The following is a 22,361-nucleotide window of genomic DNA, read 5'->3' on the forward strand; positions in this document are numbered from 1 at the left end:
ATGTACAGTTACTGCAACAGTAGGCTCAAACATAGCAATGATTGTGAGGATAGCACAGGACCCAGCAGTGATTCATTCTGTTGTACACAGGGTCGCCATGAGTCAGACCCGACTCGTTGGCACCTAACAACTTGATAAACCTAATAAAATTTTAATCTCCTTGACATAAAAATCCCATATTACTCTCTTTGCTTTTCCACCCTATCCAACACAGCTTAGTATTTGCTAATTTGACCCTAAAAAAAAACAAACAAAACCCCAAACCCATTCTCCATTGAGTCTATTCCAACTCATGGTGACCCCATATGTTATAGAGTAGAACTGCTTCTTGGCTGTAATCTTTATGGAAGTAGAACAATAGGCCTCCCTTCTGCAGCCCTGCTGGGTGGGTTTGAACCGCGAAGCTTTAGGCTGGTAGTTAAACGCAACCTGTTTGCACCACCCAGGGACTTAATTTGACCCTACCCCTCCTTTTTTTTTTTTTTTTTTGGTTATTTAATCACTAAACTGTGGAAAATGGAAGGAGACCACATCGCAAACTCCAAACCATGACCTTCTTTTCTTAGTTCCAGATTTCACAGCAAATCTCTGGTCTAACTTGATGGTGTTTTTTGTTTTGTTTTTTTTAACCCAGATGGACAATCTTTGCTTTTGATACATTTAGGTTGAAAATCACCATCTTACTAAGGCTCTTCTATTAACCCACATGTCCTGTTTTTTTTCCTTATCTCCTTTTGTTATCTCATATTCCCCATCTATTAAGCGTGGCAGTGATCAACTTTTTTTTTATCTGTTTTTGTGGTGGTTATCTTAGCAGTTACACCATGCATCCTTGACTTTTTAAAGTCTAACATTAATGGGTATCTTCACATTCTTCAGTGCAGACTCGGAACATCTTAACTCCATGTACCCTCCATAGTGGATTGTATTTTCCAAAAATGGTTGCAACCATATTTTCAGTTTCACATGCTTTTCCAGTACTTTACCATTTCCCCAGCAAAAGGTAGACTCTATTTCTCCTCTTCTGGAAACTGGGCAGGTCATGGTGACTACCTCTACAGATAGAATGTAGCCGATATGAAGCTGCATGGCTTCTGGGGTCAGTGGCTATTACCAAAGGTAACGCGATCCCAAACGTTGAACTTACCTCTCTGGATGTTCATTTCTCCTAGATTCTCACTGCCTCGTGAGTTCTTCCATGCCATCAAACACGTTAGTTTTTTTTAGTCATGTCTGATTTCTATTTTCTCAGATATTTTAGCTTTCCTCTACAGGAAGGCTGGATCTGGTCAAAACTTTAACATTAGAACCTAACTTTATAGAGAGTTATATGTGTACCAGGCAGAGAAAATTCTGTTCGATATTAATTTCTTCCTTTCCCTTATTAATACATGAGTTTTTATTTGCATTCACAGTAAATAACATTTTAGATTCCTTTTGCATGTTTTATCCCATTATTTCTATATTTTGCTATGTTTGCTGACAGATTACTGACTTGAATATACTGTATAGTATGATTAGCAAGGCTACTGGGCTGTTGAGCAAATTAGGAGAGGCATCAAATTTCTCAAGCCGAACCTATGATGGACATTAGTTGCTGGCACTGATATCAGCCCAAAAGCCTTCATGTGGATATGCTGGAAATCACAAGATTGAGGTCATCGTCATTACAACTTCCTGCACGACAGTGACGACAGCCAAGAAGCACATTAATACCAGGTGTCAAAGTGGCTGCCGTAAAGCAAACCTCGAGAGGTACATGAGTTAAAAATATACATACATGTCAAGTTCCCTGTGGCAGGATGCACAGTAGAAAGGATGCAAAAGCATGTACATAATCATTACTAACAAGAAGTGTTAAGTGCCAGGGTTGCCATGAGCTGGAATTCACTCCACAGCAACTGGTTTTTTTTTTTTAGGGTGGTGGCAGTGGACATGGAATGTAGTGAAGGGGTTTTCTCTATAGTTTGGCAGCCCAGCAAACAGGACTTGCTGATGAGCTGGCTGTGAGAATGAGGAAATGAGAAATTAAGGTTATCTCCAAGGCTTGGGGCCTGAGAAACAGACAACTGTGCCATTTCTAAAGATGGGGAAAGCTGGGGAGGGGGGGAGGGTGGGGTGGGGGCAATGAGGTCATGAAGGCAGTACAAATGTCAGGCAGCTGGACTTAACAGGAGCCAAATTTGATATGCGTCAAAAAATTAATATAAACACAAGAATTTGGATGTGATTTCATGGGGCTTAAAACCTTCTTGAAGTCCATCCTTGCCCATCCTCGAATTCTGAGCTGGATGTAACGCCCGGTTATAGATGTTCCCAAACTATGCGTCCCGGCACAGTGGCATAAGTAGGGTACGTGAAACCCACTGTAGAAAATACTCTCATACTGAAGAAACTAATTACTGTTTTAATCTCACAGGAAAAGTTCACTACTGTGTTAGAATGACTCCAGACAACTTACCAGACGTGCATCACTTGTGGGAGCTCTGTGAGGACCCCCGAAAGTGACTTGGACAGAAGCAGGTGTGTCATCAGATCCCTGTACCATTCAGGCGGTGGACGCTATTAGGAAGCATTAACTGACTAAAGTCCAAGTACTTTTTTCTTAAATTTTCCTTAATTTGTCCACTTGTTATTTGAAATAAAGTAAACAAGTAGGGGGGACAAAAGGTATTATGTGCCAAACTGAATTATAGTTCTAAACACAGGGAAAAAAAATTACACTGTTTTGGATAGACAAATTATTTAGAAAAGAAAGCTCTTGATAATCTTATCAATTATAGGACAAGGATGTCTTTGGTACTCAGCTAAGATTTAACTGTCAAATACAGAGAACCTACTATGCCCAAGTAAAAGTTGGGCTGTGACCCACTCATTGTCTTTAGAGCTGTTCATAGAATATTAAGAATACCACTACATTTTTATGGACTTTGTATAATTTTAGTTGATAGCAAGTAAAATTTTAAACATATCAAAATATTCAACTCATGCTTTCTTTCTGGAACATTTTTATATTTATATGATGCTTTAAATTCCACTCAAATGCCAACTTCTTCCATAAAACTTTCTCTGATTTTCCCAGATGTAAGCAATTTCCGAACTCTAAAATTTCTTTTATATTTCCTATGGAACCTAACACACTTGTGTCTTTGCTGGCTATATGAGTTAAATTTCCTTTAGGATAGCAACTATATCTTACCTATTGTCTTATTCTCCTCAGTGTTCTTGCACATGGAAAACCATCAATAGTTTCTGCATGAATGAATAAATTTTGCTAACCTTAAAGTCAAGCTTTTAAAATAAAGGGAATAAAGAGACTATTACAGAGGTTTTAAAACATTCCAGTCAATTTTCCCCTTAGCTTTGAAAATACAAGATTATATCCTAGAGTATATAAGCCTTTGCAAACTCTTAGGTATATCATAAAATGGGAAAAAAAGACAAACAAATTAACCAAAAGTTAAAATTTGTTGTCCCGCATGTGAGTAGCTATTATATGCAAGGTTATTCTGCTTCGTTTAATATTAAAAATAATTATACAATTAAAAATAATTATATAATATCATAATTGTATTTTATTTTTTAAGTGAAAAAATCAGACCCAGGGGAGAAACCTACACTGGCCACTGAGTTGGTGAGCAAAGCTGACAGGCTTGATACCCAGGTTTTCCCATTTCTTCTCAGATACGTATTTTGCTATACCACGGGCAACTCTCAGTTTACTTTGTGAAAAATATGTATTCTTTTTTACTGGTTATACAGCCAGACATAATAATTGCTGAATAATATATAAGGTACAGAAAAGTATGACATAGTCCTTTAATGTATCATATAAGGAACACTGTTAAAGCTTTGGTGCATTTCCCTCTGACCCTTCTGATTACATATGGAGACAGGAAATTAGTATACTGTACATAACCGTGTATTTTGATTTTTTTCAAATTTTATAAGAATTCCCAAATTACTAGAACCTTGAAAACTAATTTTTAATGTTTGTTTAATGTCTCAAATTATGACTGTACCCCCAATTCATTTATATTATCATACAATTTTCCCTCAACCATTTGAGGATATCAATTTACCTTCATTAAGTAATAAATTTCTCAGATCCAACAAAATCTCCTTCTCTGTTTTCTGTTCTATCCTACTGGTCTAGTTTTGTTCTAGTACAAAAACTGCCTTAATTATAGACATCTTAGTGCATGGTTTAGTGTCTGGTATGTTAGCCAGCCACTCCCTATCGCTCTTTCTTCACATGATTTTTCTGGCTATTCCTTTTTTCCCCTCAAATTAATTTTATAACTAACTTGCCTGGCTCTAGAAATTTGTAGAAACTACACAACACATTCCTATATAACCAAAAGGTCAAATCACAATGGAAATTAGAAAATAATTTGAGGTAAATAAAGTCACAACATACCAAAACTTTTGAGATGCTGTGCTTAACCTACTGAGAGGAAAATTTACAGCTATTACTGGCAATAAAGAACAAAAATCTCCAGTCAATAACCAAACTTTCCACCCAAAGACACTGAAAAAGAAGAGAAAGCTAAACCTAAGTCCAGCAGAAGGAAGGAAATAAGAAATTAGAGTGAGAATAATTGAAACAGAAAAGAGAAAAAAAAAATCAAAATTAAGTTATTTGAAAATATTAACAAAGTTGGCGAACCTTTAATTAGACAAATCACATTTAACCAAATTCAATCATTGGGACATTATCTAAGAATGATGATTTCATAGCCCTCATTTTGCTTTGTATTTTTAATTTCATCAGGAAAAATGACACATGAGACCACAATGCCTACAAAAACAGATTCTGAAAATTTCTTCTTTTAAAGCACAACAAAAATTAGCAAAAAAAAAAAAAGCATAATTCAAAAGCCTTCACACACATACCCAACAAGTAGGATTTCTCTTTTGCTGTCTCTAAACTGAACCATGTTCCAGCTGAATGCCACATCATCTAGAGCAGCAGCATACTGACTGCAGTTCTCTTTGGCTAACAATGAGATAATGCTATCCTGATTTTTCATTTCTGCTTTTTACATTAGGAGCCCAGATGGTGCAGTTAAGAGCTATGGCTACTAAGCAAAACGCTGGCAGTTTGAATCCACCAGCCACTCCTTGGAAACACCATGGGGCAGTTCTACTCTGTTCTATAGGGTCACTACGAGTCAGAATCAACTCGACAGTAATAGGTTTGGCTTTTTTTTTTTTTTAACATCATGTGAGTGTATATTTAAAGTTCTGTTTGAAGTCATCCATAATTCTCCCTTTTTATATCGATGTTGTGCTTGTTATTGTTGTTAGTTGCAGTAGTCAACTCTGACTCATGGCAACTCCATGTGTGCAGAGTAAAGCTTTAAGTAATTCACACACAATTTAGTATTCCACTTTTTTAACCTAATACTATATCAACATTTAGAAATTATTTCCACAGTTGTCATTTTAATGACAGTATTTATTTTATCAAATTCCTTTAATCATCATTAAGGAGTTATCAGAAGAGGTAACCCAATGACCAAATACGAACTGATTATTAAAACTACACTAACCAAAAGAAAGACCTGGTCTCAAATGTGATCTTTACATACCTTAAAAGTAAAGACAATAATTCATGTTCAGTGCAAGGAATACAAGCAAATTCAGAAGCACAGCTCTCCTTACCTTTATAAGGGCTAGCTACAAATTAAACGTGGACTCTGAGTATTAAATACAGAAGGCTGCACTTGAAAAACATAGTTGCTCCTCTCTTTGTGCTATGAAAGACCATGTATGTAAAATTTAGGCTTAGCTGTGAAATTGTAAATGCATCTTTATTAATAGGACTAACGACTCAATTTTACCACCCAACCATTAAGCCAATGCCACATATCTTAAAAGGTTTTGTTCAGAAAATCCCATTTTTCCAGGTACCAGTTTCTATATTAGCTAAAGCAACATTAACTGCTACAACAAAATTTTAAAAATGGTTAATGGCTCTAACCTTACAGAAGTTTATTTGTTGCTCTCATAAAGCCTAAATAGGTGTTACTGATGGATTGGAAATACTCCTATCAGGGGCCGAGGCTCCTTCCCCCTTGTGGCTCCAACATCTTCAACATGCGGCTTCCGAGGTCACTATGCTTGTCTGCATCAAGGCACACAAGGGAAAAGAGCATGCATTGTGCGAAGGGTTTAAGAATGGCTTCCATTCACATTCCATCACCTATATAAGAAGGCTTGAAATGTAGCTGAGCCATCTGCCCTGAAGGAGAAAGTCTAGCCAGTCCAGCCAGTCTTTGCTACACTTTGTTAGCAGCTGTTTTTTGTTTACTGTATTCAAATAATAAAATTTTATTTCTTTAAATGGGTCTAGAAAATTTGGACTTTTCACTAATTAGGGCTGGTCTTCGATCAATTAAGGTAAATTTAGAAATAATGCATTAAAATGCCCAAGAACATTATTTTCAGTCTTTGAAAACTGGAGAACAATGAAAATGCAAAGGAGCTAAAAGGAGTAAGAATGTAAAGAACGCAAATATGAAATCTAATGACCTATAATTATGACTAATCCAATTACTCATATGAATACATATGGCAGGTTTTGCTTCTCAGTTGTGTTATTTGTATAATCAAAAGCTGATTTCATAAACTATATAAGATGCTTATCTTGAAAGAACATTCTTACGCTAATTAATTCACACAATTCTCTTGAGTTTACACAACGTTACCTCAAATTTTTTATTTGAGACAGGATGGACGAGAAAATAGAGGTTTTCTAGAAAGCCACAAAGGGAAGCAGCATGTGGCTCCCAGTACCACATTCACAACAAATAAACTTTCCCTCCAGAAAGGAATCAACTGAATTCTTTCTTTTTCAATGTTGGTAGAAATGCAGTGACAAACTGAAATTAAACTGATAAATGAAGAAAACACGCACAAGTACTTTAAAATGGGTATATAAAATTGGAACAGAATCAATATTCCAAATATGCATAATTTTCTCTCAAATAACAAAATTCCTGTGTAGAATTATTGAATAACAAAAGCTTAGTCTGTGAGAAATTGTATTCATTTTCTAGTTCACTGCACTAGTATTTATATATATACACATATTGAATTTCAGTATACAGTCTGTTGTTGTTAGGTACCATCAAGTCGGTTCTGGCCCACAGTGACCCTGTGTACGAAACATGTACCCTATGTACGAAACACTGCCCGGTCCTGCGCCCTCCTCACGCTTGTTGCTGTGCTTGAACCTACTGTTGCAGCCACTGGGTCAATCTGTCTCGTTGAGGGTCTTCCTCTTTTACGCTGAGCCTCTACCAAGCATGATGTCCTTCTCCAGGGACTGATCCCTCCTGATAACATGTCCAAAGTGTGTGGGACGTAGTCTTGCCATCGCTGCTTCTAAAGAGCATTCTGGTTGTACTTCTAAGACAGATTTGTTTGTTCTTTTGGCAGTCCATGGTGTATTCAATATCCTTCACCAACACCACAATTAGAAGGAGTCATCATCCAGCTTTCACATGCATATGAAGTGACTGAAAACACCACGGCTTAGGTCAGGCACACCTTAGTTTTTAAGGTGCCGTCTTTGCTTTCTAATACTTTAAAGAGGTCTTTTGCAGCAGATTTGCCCAGCATAAAGATTGAACAGGTATGGTGAACGGGTATAACCCTGACACACACCTTTCCTGACTTTAAGCCACTCAGTATCCCCTTGTTCTGTTGGAATGGCTGCCTTTTGATCTATGTACAGGTTCCTCATGAGCATAATTAAGTGTTCTGGAATTCCCATTCTTTGCAATGTTACCCATAATTTATTATGAGCCACACAGTCAAATACCTTTGCACAGTCAATAAAACACAGGTAAGCATCTTTCTGGTATTCTCTGCTTTTAGCCAGGATGCATCTGACATCAGCAATGATATCCCTGGTTCCACGTCCTCTTCTGAATCCGGCTTGAATTTCTGGCAGCTCCCCGTCAACACAATGCTACAGCCGCCTTTGAATGATCTTCAGCAAAATTTTACTTGCGTGTGATATTAATGATAGTTTGATAATTTCTGCATTTGGCTGGATCACCTTTCTTTGGAATAGACATAAATATGGATCTCTTAAAAAAAAAGTACAATCTGGGGTGTTTACTAATATAAACTCATTTCATAAAATGCTATGTAATAATAAACTATCCTTCACAATACTTGCTCTAGGAAATGGCTAATGCTCAGGTCTGCCTGCATGATATTGGTTACATTCTGTGAGTTGGGCAACCATTCTCGCCCTTCTTTTCTAAATTGTTCCTCCCCCCGTAACATAAATCCATTGCCCCCTAAGGTTCCTATCTAATCTTTCCAGTTGCTGTTGTCACTTTAACCCCATATAGACAGTTCTTACAAGAGCATAATGCTCAAAGCAGACTTTTTTTTTTTTTTTTTTTTTTACCAGTTAAACTATTTGGTTTTAAGAATATTTCAGGGAATATGTCTGGTTTAAAATTTAAAGATTACCTCAGGGCAACAGTTTCAGGGGTTCATCCAGCTTCCACGCCTCCAGAAAGCCTAGAGTCCATAAGAATTTGACATTCTTTTCTGTATTTTCCCCCTTTTGGTCAGGATTCTGCTATAGAATCTTTGATCGAAATGTTAGTAATGGTAGCTGGGTACCAACCAGTTTCTTTTGATCTCATAGCAAAAGAGGCAGTTGTTCATGGTGGCAACTGGCTACACATTTCATATCCTCTTCCTATTCCTGACTCTTCCCTCTTCCTCTGTTGCTCCACGTGAATAGAGATCAATTGTGCCTTGGATGGCTGCTTGCAAGCTTTTTACAATGGAGCTTGAAGACATGCTACTGAAATAAGTCAATCAAAAAAGGACACATATTGTACAACCTCACTTTTATAAAAAGGCAAGAAAAGGCAACTGTAAAGAGAACAAAGTTTATTAGTGGTCACCAGGGGTGGGAGGGAGGGAGAAAGACGGAGTTAATGGTGATGGAAAAATTGCATTAAGTGTAGTGTTGCACAGCTGGTTATTTTAATTGCTGTCAAGAAGATGCACATCTGTAAAAAGCTGAATTGGCAAAAGTTTTGTGATATAAATATTCACAACAATGACAAAAAAAAAAAAAGAGTAGCTGCTGAAGTTGCTTATGTACAACCAAAAACCTCATGGATTTGGTTCTTTGGTTTGGAGGTTTAGGGTCATGGTTTAGTGGGACATTCCAATTAATCGGCCTAATAATGTGTTTAGTGCCTCTGTTCTACCAGCAGAAATTTCTCAAAGGTCACATTAATGGTCCTTGGGACATTTCTGTGCCCTCTGGCATCTGAAGATATTGCTTGAATTTTATTAAATGTTTCTTGATATCAGCACTTCTTTGGTAATTCCTCTCTTAGTTCTGAGAAATCCTCTTCAATTATGTGTTTCTAGAAACAGAATAATTTTGGCAGAGAAAAGTAAATTGATGTGTAACCTGCGGAAACTTCCAGAATACAATGATAAATAATATTATTTGAAATTCTTCCTGACTGATGCCAATGGTAGAGTCCTGAATCAGGTAGGAGACAAAGCAGGCCTTAGAAAACTGTCATCTTCTAAAAAGGTGCCAGTAAGATTTAATAATTCACTCAAATATTTACTGAGAGAAAATATTTCAGGTAATAGTCCTAGGAATGTACATAAGGACAAGCCGGGTTAACACCTCTCTTCTCAAATGTAGGTAGGCTGTGACAGTTTTGACAAACACAATACAGCAGAAATGAAGCAGTGCCAATCTCTCGGCCCAGGACCTAGCTGACTAGTAGCTTCCACCTAGTATCTCTTGGAACACTCCTTTGATGTGGTTGCTCTGGGGGAAGTCAGAAGCCACACAGCAAGTGTGACTACCCTGAAGTTTCTATACATGGATAGAGTATGATGCCAGCTAGTCCCTAGCTTTCCAGCCATCATTCCAGTCCAGGTGCCCACAAATGTGAGCAAAGGAGCCATTTTGAACATTCCAGACCCAGCATACACCATGTGATGAACAGAGGACCTAGACATACGGCCCAAATCATCTCCAGACATTTGAGCCACTCCACTGGGACCCCAAACATCATAGAACAGACACAATTCACAAAACTGAGCACTGATCAAATTCCTCACTTATATAAGACTGTGAAACATAACAAAATAACTGTTATTATAAGGCACTAAGTTTTGGGTAACTTGTTAAGCAGCAATAAATAACTGGAACAGAAAGAAAATAAGGAGTTCAGGTTTGGATACACCTACTACAGATGCTGTGACAGTTAAGATTATGTGTCAGTTTGGCTGGGCCATGATTTTCAGTGCTTATATGTAATCACCCCCATGATGGGATCTATTGTGAGTAGCCAATCAGTTGAAAGGGAGTCGCCTTCAGCGTATGGCCTGCAAATCCAAATATAAATGGACGTTCTGGCTTTTGCCCTCTCTGGATTCTGCAGCTGCCTCCTGTTCATCTGACCTCTGGTTCTTGGGACTTGAGCCAGCAGCTTACCTGCCAATCTTGGGATTCATCGATCTTCACAGCCTGTGAGCTAGAGCCCTGCTCTTCAACCTGCCGGTCTTGAGTTCACCAGCCCCTGCAGCTACATGAATCAGGAGCAGCCCTGCGGTCTTGCCTGAAGATCTTGGAATCTGTTGATTTTCATAGCCCGTGAATAAGAGCCCTCCTCTCCAACCTGCTGACCGTGGGTTCTCCAGCCCCTGCAGTTGTGTGAATCATGAGAAGCCTCTATCCTGATGCATGGACTTGGGACATTCCAGCCTCTATAATCGTGTGAGCCATTTCACTTATATAAACCTCTCTCTGTATATGTATTTACACTTTACTGGTTTTGCTTCTCTAGAGAACCCAGCCTAAGACAGATGCCTATTAGATATCTAAGTAGAGACGTCATGTTGATATTTGGATATATGAGTCTGGAGTTAGGGGAAGAGGTCCAGAATGAATATAATTTTGGGAAACATCCTCCTTGATCTATTCTTCCTTTTCCCATTTTCTTATTACCTTCTGACATTCTCTAGATTAATTATTTTGTCTGTTTATTGTCTTGGGAAACATCCTCCTTGATCTATTCTTCCTTTTCCCATTTTCTTATTACCTTCTGACATTCTCTAGATTAATTATCTTGTCTGTTTATTGTCTTTCCTTCCCTGATACAACATAAGCTCCTCAAAGACAGGGATTTTATTATTATTATTATTATTCACTAATGTATCCCATGTACCCAGAATAGTCCCTGGCACACAGTAGGCCCTCAAATATTTGTTGAAAAAATAAACCAGCTCATAAATGATAATTAATATTATTTTAATGTAGTGATTACCTTGAGAGTGAGTAGAGATGAGGTTTGAGAATAGGCATTTCAACATCTAGAGACTGAGTAGAGGAAGAAGAACCAGAAAAGGAGACAGAAGACGTGCCGTAAGGAAGGATAAATAAGAGAAAGTATACTAGAAGCAAAGTGAGGAGGGTGTTTCAAGAAGGGTAGTGATTAGGTGTATCAATGATGCTGGGAGGTACAATATGGTGAGGATGATGCCTAACTTTACTGAGAACAGAAGGGGAATAGAAGAAACAGACTTCTTTTTTTATGAGTTTTGCTGTCAACTGGATAAGTGGCTAGAGGGGATGTGATGCCAAGGTTTGTTGTTTGAAAGATTAGATTTTTTTTTTTTTCAAATGGTAACAGGAATGATATTGTAGAGAAGTAAAAACTAACAATAAAGAGAGAGTGGAGACAATTTAGAAGGTGAGAAAGGATAAGACCCAGCATATAAATGAGTGGATTGGCCTTAGATAAGAACAACAAAATAATTTATCTACAGTTAACAAGCAGAAAAATAAAGTACATGGGTGCACATGCAGGTAGACAGATATGGTGGAAATTCTCTTTTGTTTGCTTCTATTTTCTCAGTAAAATATGAAACAAAGTTAACAGCTAAGAATGAAGAAAGAGGAGGTGGGAAATAATCCCTTAGCACTGTACTCCAGTACACCTGGGCACCTATCTTACTTCAGAAGTTATCATATTGAGCCATAATTATTTATGTACATGTCACTTTTTCCACGAAGCTGTAAAATAATTTAAGGCAGGGGAAGCGCTTTTTACCTTTGCACCACCAACACATAACACAGTGTTCTGCAGACAAATGTACTCAATGATTAACTCACTGATTGAAGGAATGACTGTTACTGGTTCCAAGACTTTGTAGCAAAGACAAGAGAGTTTGAAAACAGCAATAAATATAATGCCCTCAAGCTTCTATTTGATAAATATACTCAAACACAATTTGAAAATATTAAAACCATTAAGCTTCAATTTATATGTGAAATAAAAAGAAAATCACAGATAGAATGTATTTATCTTTTACACACACTAAGGATATACTGAGATGCTAATATTAAAAATAAACATATAGCATGTGAGTTACTCTGGAGGACGCATCACTACTATTCTAGGTATTCAACATTTTATGACAAAATGCCAAGGTTCAGCTTCCAAAAACCAACATCTTTCAAAGAGGATTATTATAAAAATAACTTTCTATTTAAAAAAAAGGGTAGGAGCACCATATTTGGTAAGCATATGGTTTTATCTTGATATCAAGTGTGAGAATAAATAAAAATCAAGTACCTTCAATGAAGTAGGATAATAGAATGTGCTCCTGATATTTGGAATGGTCTCATTATGTAAAATATTACAGTAATCAATACAAATGAAAAATAATGATTTGGATAAAATTTTTAATGTTCACACAAATACAGAACTATAAATTGTGTTATTTGGAACACTCGCTTTTAAAATCACCAAAATTCAAAGACACAAATAATAGTGGACATTATTAATAGAAAATCCAGAAATACAAATAAACTCAAATTTTGAATATGAGTTATATTTTCATTTTCATTTGATACTTTATTACTCTGGGGACTAACAAAAAGAACCGCAGTGATATCATATGCTCCTGGTTAAAAATTAAGAGCTATTCTGTAAAATCCTACGAAAAGAACTTTTGATTATTGCTGAATATGCCAAGTCCTATTCTAAAAAACACAAAAGAAGACAGTCAATAGACTTAACAACCTTGGAGCAGACTCAATTCCCTTTGAACCATTGCTTTCCTGTGCTTACCAGATACCTCTTCAGAGAAACCCTCTTCTGTGATTAACTGAATAGGTACACAGGAATGTGCGCAGGCCATCCAATGTATCTGGTCTCACTCCCTGGTCACTGAAATGAAGTTCCCAGGAGCAGTAAGGGAAGAAACCACACAATCCAATGATGCATGCTTGTCAGTGACCCAGAGCCATCTGGTGCCACGGCTCTCTTTCCTATGACCTGAGGGCCAGTTATTTAGTTAGATGTGACAGAAATAAAACTGAAAGGGATCTGAAGAGGAAATAAAGAAAGGCAAGCCTCAACATTTTTTACTTTTGGTGAAGTCATATGGTTTCCACCACTGAGCAAACTGCAGGGCTTTCTTCCTCTGATCCTCAAAGCTTTCTTGGATTCTTTTCCTCCAAAGTCTTGGTTCTACATCCAGCATCCCACCAATGATTTCCTTTTAAAGAATGAGAAAAACACAAACCATGTATGTATAAATAATACTGAAAAAAAAAAAAGAATGAGGCTATGTTTATTCTACTACTAAATATATTAAATGCTCAAATACTAGTTTCAAGTTTTAAAAATCTTGTTTTCAATTAGCTCTAACTATGCAAACCCTGTGACCCTAGGACTCCTGGCTGTGTCTCCTGTCATTTATCAATTTTGCTGCTTATTAGCACATCTACCAGAGAGTAAGCAAAGGGGAGGAAGACAAGTAAAATTTAATTAATTTAGTTCTTATTAGCAGCTCAGGTAAACGGTTTGGAGAAAAAGTTAATCAACATGTAGCAATTATTAACTTTTAGTTGCTCAACTGCAGAGAATGTCAGGTAATGTTTTCTCTGCTACCCAGTATACTTATATATATAAGCCAGTTTCTTCCGCTACTAGCTGGAGATCTTTTTTCAGGAAATAAAAATCACATCTTCATACTAATGTAAGTATACCTAGAATTAAAAATTATAAATCACCTTCATTTAAAAAGTCATATTTCTACTAAACCCAAAGCTAAGAAGCTTCCTGAATACAACCAAACACTTCGAGGGACAGAGTAGCAGGGGCAGGGGTCTGGGGACCATGGTTTCAGGGGATGTCTAGGTCAACTGGCATAACAAAGTTTATTAAGAAAATGTTCTACATCCCACTTTGGTGAGTGGCATCTGGGGTCTTAAAAGCTAGTGAGCAGCCATCTAAGATGCATCAGTTGGTCCCAACCCACCTGGAGCAAAGGGGAATGAAGAACATCAAAGACACAAGGAAAATATTAGTCCAAAAAACAAAAAGGGCCACATAAACCAGAAACTCCATTAGCCTGAGACCAGAAGAACTAGATGGTGCCTGGCTACCACCAATGACTGCCCTGACAGGGAACACAAGAGAGAGTCTCTGATGGAGCAGGAAAAAAGTGGGGTACAGAGCTCAAATTCTAGTACAAAGACCGGACTTAATGGTCTGACTGAGACTGGAGGAACTCCAGAAGACATGGCCCCCCAAACTCTCTGTTAGCCCAGAACTAAAGCCATTCCAGAAGCCAACTCTTAAGATAAAGACTAGACTGGACATAAAATGATACTCGTGAAGAGTACGCTTGTTATTTCAAGTAGATACATGAGACTAAATGGGCAGCTCCTATCTGGAGGCAAGATGAGAAGGCAGAAATGAATAGGAGTTGGTTGAATGGACATGGGAAATCCAGGGTGGAAAGGAGGAGTGTACTGACATATTACAGGGATACCAACTAGGGTCACATAGCAATGTGTGTATAAATTTTTGTATGAGAAACTAACTTGAGGTGTAAACTTTTACTTCAAGCACAATTAAAAAGAACGATAAAAAAGTCATATTTCTAAACCCTGAAAGGAATGACTTTTTGATTGTCTCCTTATTATTCTGGATCATTCCCTTCATGATCTCCCTCCTGTGTTGCTATCTACAAAAATGGATCAAATTCATGCATGTAAGTATCCATGTACAGAAAGATAATGGGGGAGACTTAAAACGCTTGGGGGTGAGGGGTGTCATAATACAGGAAAACATGGAGCTAAAGGTTGGAGTCTGCATATTGAAACTCTACTTGGCTGTGAAGTGGGACCTTGCACAAATCACATAATCTTTTTAAGATGTAAGTTCTTCTTCACTCAACAAATATACCATAGGAGCCTACTATGCACAAGGTAAATGCCAAGTATTGTAGGGGATACAAAGATAACATACATTTATTTGCCTTCAGAGAGTTCTTAATAAAATCTAGAATTATGGTGGGAGCCGGAATAATAATCCAGCTATGCAAAGGTCTGTCTTATAAAACAGAATAAGTTAAACGTCAAAGCAGATTCTTCAAAGCAGAATCAAGAAAAAGATTCCATTTGTTGGATGAATTGGGAAAAGCTTCAAGGAAAAGCGAGGCTGCAATCATTGGGAAAGGGAAACAGGAAGTAAAGGGACTGCAACAGATGGCAGAAGACATCAAAAGGAATGGGCAAATTTAGGTAAAGTTTAAGAGTTTCTCAGCATCAGTCCAAGTAAGCAATGTAGTTTAAGAAAGCCTAGCTAATAATTAGCTTGAAACTGTCTCTATAAAACATCAAGTTTTATAGAGAACATTACGTATATCCTATAGGATTGATTCTTGTTCTGTTACTCAAGCAGCCGTTAACACAAAGAGACCACCCCAATTATCTCTTCTTGTTCTGCAAGCAACTGCTTAGGTAGTAGGCTGAAGAGAGTTCTAGGATCCACAGGCTATTTCTTGAAAAGCAAGGGTTGGGGAAAATGGACCAGTGAAGCAATACTAACTGGGGAAATTTTCCTCCTAACCTTAAAACAGTATCATATAAACCATAATACATGGCATAATATTTGAAAGTGGGTCAGCCTCCCAATTAAATTCGTTGTTGTTGTGTGTGTGCTGTTGCATCAATTCTGACTCAAAGCAACCCTGTGGACAGAGCAGAAATGCCCCATAGGGTTTTCAAGGCTGTAATCTTTATGGAAGCAGATTGCCACATCTTTCTCCCATGCAGCTGCTGGGAGGTTTGAACCACCAACCTTTCAGTATGCAGCCAAGCACTTTACCACTGCACCACCAGGGCTCCTTCAATTAAATTTATACAAGTTAAAAAACAAAATTAAACAAAAAAACATTACTTCCTTTTCACCAGAATCAAATTCATTTTAAAATAAATCTAGAGTCATAGAACCTTCAGTTATAAAACCTACTGAATAACAATACGTTTGAGAGCAGTGAAAATAAATTTCTTTCTAGTTAACTCTTGAAAAAACAATCTGAAAATTTCTCAAACAAGTTTCTGTAATATCTTTCAACAACTCCAAGATGCATATGATTCTTAGGTTTCTAGTTAACCCATTAAGGACAACAGCATGAACAGTTTTCAGTCCAAACCTCTGGAGCTGAGATTCCTCTTGACACATTCTCATTCATTTGTAGAAGAGGCTCTTATACAGGAGATGAAAGTGGGAGACAGGGGCCGCAGAAGGGAGCACCCTCAGCAGAGTTCATTAAGGTCCCCCTTACTTAGAGGAACTAGCTACATAGCCATTATATAAGCAGAAAGGCTTGAGCTATACTAATTTAAAAAAAAGGTCATTTCTAAATCTGTTATGCCCAGACTTCTTCTGACTGCTTCAGTTGCTGCATTAATTTCATTACAATCCTTGATACTAACTTATACAATTCCCAAATACTTCCACAGACTTTTAGTTTAAGGACTGATACCCCCAGAAGGCAATCTGTAGTAATGGAAAAAAACCTGACAATTGCAATAAGCTGTAGGCTCTAATGTCTGCCCAGAAACTCTCTGTGTGAAATGAGTCATATATTCTTCTGGGGCTCTATTTTGCTTAACTATAAATGAAGAGGTGAGATCATTTGTATTCTATATCCAACTCTGTCACTTGCTACTGCCATGATCCTGAAAAAGTTATATAACCTCTCTGTAGCTCAGTTTCTTCATCTATAAAATGAAGGCAAAAACAATACCTACATAATACAGCTACTGTGACCATTAAATGAGTGCTTAGAACAGTACCTGGAACACTGCAGACCCTTAATAAGTGTTAGCAATTATCATCACTCTCAGCTGGCTGACTTCAAAGGAAAACATTAGAGTAACTGTTGACACTGTTAACAAGTATTTGGTTTCAAAGTACCATTCCTGACTATTATAAATATTTTGAATCATTTTTACTAATAGTTTCTAGGTTTCCTTTCTACAAACTGAATCCAGCAGTATTCATCAACCTCACTGCAAACTGTGCCCAAAGTTTTGACCTTCCTTCAAAAGAAAAGGGCTATTAAATTACTAAACACAGAACTTTATCAAATTGTGAGCATACCTTTCCAAAGTAATGAGGGAATTTGTGTTGATCTTCAATGACATGAGCAAACCCTCCTTGGAGACCAAAATCCACAGAGAAATAAGGTAAGCCTCTGGGTACCTAAACAGATCACACATGAAAAATATGGAATCAGATCCGAAAATTATACTTAATCCCTTCTCTTGCTCTCTAACATAACCATATCCCCCAAGATAAAAGTATACAATGAATTTCCAACTCTAAAGATATGTAAGTAATGACCTAACTTTCTAAGCAAAACATTTCATTTTGGTAGCCTTTCAGCCTGATAGCTCTTCATAACATCTAGCAATTATAACCAAAACCAATTACTTTCTTGTCCTGAGGGAAAGCAGGAAAATAAAAGGTACCTATAATTTTTATGTAACAACAGGATATCTTTGAAAACTTATATTGTACAAATAGAGAACGAGGACATGCTTTCTTATATTACAATGCAGAACAGGAAAAGAAGTCTGGCCACATACTCAGAGCTTTGTTTACAATATCCCTGAGACTTTACCATAATTTATCAAAGATAAACTAAACCAGAATAACCACAGATTAAACTGGTGAGATGGGTAAAGCAATACTAAATTTACCAACCTCATTTCAAAATATCTCCAGGATTATTTATTACCTTTCCTTCTCCCCCGTCTCCCCCATTCTCTCTTTCTACACACATACACACACACAATGTATTTTAAACTATATCTTGACTTTCAGCCATAATTTCTTGCTTCCTCTATCAATTAAATAGATCTTGCAAGTTCTTCCTTCAAGTCCTATGTTTGTCACTGGAAATTATTCAAGTGGGTTGATGTACAGTAACATCTCTCCTCTCTAATCCTCTCATGGAGTCAGCATTTACTTATTGTGCCACTAAATCACATATTTCTACTTAACCATATATATTCTGCATTGTTTTCCCAAGAGGACAGGACATGGAAACGTGCAGTGTGGTATGGCGGAAAGAGAACGGTCATTTTGAAGTATTATAAAGAAATTAAAATTACAGCTTACAAAGGGTTCTTCATGTTATAGGCAAAAAAAAAAAAAAAAAATTAGTTTATAAAATTGTACATGATATAAAACACAGAGAAATGGGTAACTATTTTTTTGCTTTATATATTTCTTCATTTCAATATGTATGACCTTGACAATTAGGAAAAAATAAAGTGAAAAAGAGACAAACAAGACTCTCATCACAGGTCTGATTCTTATAACTGTGTAACCTCAGGCGAGTCATTTAACATCTCTTGGTCTCATGAGAAATATGAGGAGCTCAGAGGTTTGCTATGAGGATCAAATAGAACAACGCATGTAAAGAACCCTGCCCAATTCTTGATACACAGGAATTATTCAAGCATTACTTTCATTTTTGTCTCCTACACAAGACTGCTTTATGCAAACCTGGTGGTCAGAGAAAAAAAAAGACGGAAGGCTCCTTCAGAACATGTGAAGCGTGAATCTGAATGCCCCAAAGGATGTTGCAGAACTACATTGACTAATAGTACTTCAAGAGAGAAATAACTTGAGAAATTTTTGAGGACGGTGCCCATACCTTCTGTTTGTACTATATGGTGGTAGGCAGAATGACCCCCTCCAGATGGCAATGTCCCAGTCTCCTATTTGCCACAAGTATGTCACTTTACATGGTAAAAGGGACTTTGCAGATGTGATTAAAGTTAAGGATCTTGAGATGGGGAGATTATCCCAGGTTATCCAGGTGGGCCCAATGTAATCAAAAGGTCCCTATAAGAGGGTGATGGGGATTAGGGCCAGAGAGATATTGGAGGATACTACCTTGCTGGCTTTAAAGATGGAGGAAGGCACCATGAGTCAAGAAATGTACGAGGCTTCTAGAAGCTGGATAAGACAAAGGAACAGATTCCCCCCTAGATCCTCCAGGATCTAGGCCTGCCAGCATCTTGATTTTAGCAGAACGAAACCCACTTCTGACTTCTGACCTCCAGAATGTTAAGATGATAAAACCAAAAAAACCAAATCCATTGCCATCGAGTCGATTCTGACTCATAGCGACCCTACAGGACAGAGTAGAACTGCCCCATAGAGTTTCCAGGAAGTGCCTGGCGGATTCAAACTGCCGACCCTTTGGTTAGCAGCCATGGTAGCACTTAACCACTACGCCACCAGGGTTTCAATTTGTGTTTTTTTACATTTGTTATGGCAGCAATAGGAATCTAACATATATATTAAGGCTCAACAACCTGTGGCATATTTGCCAAGATGGCACAATGAACACACGACTACTGTTACACAAAAGACAGTTGCTGCCGTGATCTTCTCCTCTGTTATCTCCGTGCAGGCTGCAAAAGGCACGACTTGCTGTCTTGCTGGAAGAGCTGCTACTGGCAGCCATCACGAAGACTCTAGTATCAAAACGGATGTACACGTGGCACTTTCCTTTTCCTGCCTTGACCGTCAGAGGGAAATGAACTGGAATTGTGGTACCACCCTTTAAAGGTACTGACAGAATTACAGCAAAAAATTTGATTTACAGTTTAAAAGCATTAGTATCTGAATTTTTCTCTTTTAATATTCCCTACCTATTATTGTCCTTGGGTTTGAAGGTATGGATCTTAGTTATCCAGTGTTGCTATAAGAGAGATACTAGAAATGGGTGGCTTTAACAAACAGGAATTTATCTTCTCACAGTTTAGGAGGCTAGAAGTCCAAACTCAGGGTGCCAGCTCCAAGAGAAGGCTCTCTCTCTCTGTCCGCTCTGAAGGAAGGTCCTCATCTCTTTTGAGCTTCTGCTCCTGGGCAGTCTTCATGTGGGTTGGCATCTCTCATTCCCCATCTGTGATTGCTCACTTGCTTGTTTAATCTCTTTTATGTCTCAAAAGAGATTGATTTAAGACACACCCTACACTAATACTGTCTCATTAACATAAAGAAAACCCATTCCCAAATAGGATTATAACTATAGGTGTAGGGGTTAGGATTTACAGAACATATTTTGGAAAACATAATTCAATCCATAACAGAAGATCTCTAGATAAATCGGAATTTTTCCTTGATAAGGACTTTTCTTTTAAAAATAAAAATCATTCCCTAAGTATTTCATATGCTTTTTCAATTGCTATAACCAAAAATTGAACCCGATGCCATCGAGTGAATTCAACTACAGTTACTATAAAATTAAACTAAAAAAATTTTTTTTAAAGTTCAGGAAGAATTCTCATGAAATCTTAATGAAACAGCCTTGTGAAAAATGACCACTTTTCATGCCAAGTTGTTTAATATTATGCAACTCCTCTCCAATGAGCATTCTGATCTGTTTACTTCTCTCCTTCCACTATGCTGCAGAAAATTCAAAAGATCCAGAAGAAGTAAATAAAATGAGCAAAAGAAGGCAAGCGTATACTCTCAAAAATATAAATTCAACAAAGAAGAGAAATGAATTGCAAATATATGAAACACTATTATAAGCCAAGAATCTACTCAGTGGGAAAAAAAGAAGTCACCTCTCCCCCAGTGAAGTAAGCAAAATACCTTAAAAACTAGCAAGGACACACAAAAAAAACAGGGCTTTAAAAAAAAAAAAAGCGTAATGAGATTCTTTCAGAAGTAAAACTAATGTCAAAAAACTTAACGGCATTTCATTTCTAGCTCTGAAACACTTTTAACATTTTAAAGAGACACTAGAAAGCTTGTTAACCTAAAAAGTGACCTCCTTTGGACTTATTCTTATACTCAAATTCTCTTTACAATTGCATTCACATAATTATAGAATTCCAGCACTAAAAGGGACATCAAGATGTCATCTGGCTCATTCCCCATCACTGTGACTCTCAAATGGCCTCAGATACAAGACTTAGTAAAGGCTATCTTTGGAACATTTTAAAATTGAACATACAATCACCATTCTTACAAGGATCAGTACCTGCTTCTTATTTTTCCTTATTGATTAAGACCTCCTGGCTACTCAATTATTTATCCAAGTCTTAGAAAACAAACAAAAAACAGTAAGTACTACATGGTTCACTGGTGAGAATAAATGCATATACAGTATAGCAAATGGGTAATAACAAATTTCTCTATAAATTCTTATTTTGAACTATTAACTGCCATTAAAATCATGTTCTGACAAAACAAGACTAAAGGGGTGCACCAGCCCTGGGGCAGGCACTAGAAGGCAGGAGGGAACAGGAAAGCTGGTAATAGGGAACCCAGGGTTGAGAAAGGCGAGTGTTAACACATAGTGGGGTTGTTAACTAATGTCATAAAACAATGTGTACTACACGTTTGATGAGAAGCTAGTTTGTTCCGTAAACCTTCATCTAATGTACAATTAAAAAAAAAAGAATTGTTCAAACTCGAAAAAAAATAAATAAAATCATGCTCTGAAAGGATACTAAATGGCATGGGAAATTATTATGATATAAAAAGTGAAAATCTTAGGCAAAAAAAGTATCAAATTATCATACCGTCTACAGGTTCATAAGGTTCAAAAGCATACAGGATATTCACAATTTTGTTTTGTGTTTTAATATGTTGTTGGCTCATTTCACCAGCACAGAAAGAGAAAAAACTCTGTAGACGATGTTGTACCTCTGATTTAAAACTGTGTACCTTCAACAATGTAATGAAATTTTAATACATTGACTGGGATACAGTAAGTTTAATAAAGAATCCTATCAGTCACATGTATCGGGAGAATGGCTTCACATAAGAGGAAATGGGGGAGAAATATTTTAGTGACATCTACTAGAACAGAAGCAAATAAAACCAAACCTGTTGCCACTGAGTTGATCCCGACTCACGGCAACCTTACAGGACAGAGTAGAACTGCCCCATAACAGTTTCCAAGGCTGTAATCTTTAAGGAAGCAGGCTACCACATCTTCCTCCC

At 37.3% G+C, this 22,361-nt stretch overlaps 1 protein-coding gene across 3 annotated transcripts in view; it reads right to left on the minus strand.

Moving 5' to 3' along the window:
* Window positions 1-5,191: 5,191 nt before the first annotated feature.
* Window positions 5,192-22,361, minus strand: part of CWF19L2 (CWF19 like cell cycle control factor 2) — a 163,909-nt gene continuing 146,739 nt past the window's right edge. For 2 of the 3 annotated variants that reach the window (XM_010595432.3, XM_064288868.1), the window contains 2 exons: window positions 17,484-17,585; window positions 5,192-13,581 (listed from right to left, as the gene is read on the minus strand). In XM_010595432.3, the coding sequence (XP_010593734.1) occupies window positions 13,438-13,581; window positions 17,484-17,585 (246 nt within the window). In that variant the 3' untranslated portion in view covers window positions 5,192-13,437. The remainder of the gene's footprint in view (window positions 13,582-17,483; window positions 17,586-22,361) is intronic. The other variant, XR_010322512.1, reaches the window with a different exon arrangement.

The sequence above is a fragment of the Loxodonta africana genome, chromosome 7 (assembly GCF_030014295.1).
Source record: "Loxodonta africana isolate mLoxAfr1 chromosome 7, mLoxAfr1.hap2, whole genome shotgun sequence".
NCBI classification, from domain to species: domain Eukaryota; kingdom Metazoa; phylum Chordata; class Mammalia; order Proboscidea; family Elephantidae; genus Loxodonta; species Loxodonta africana.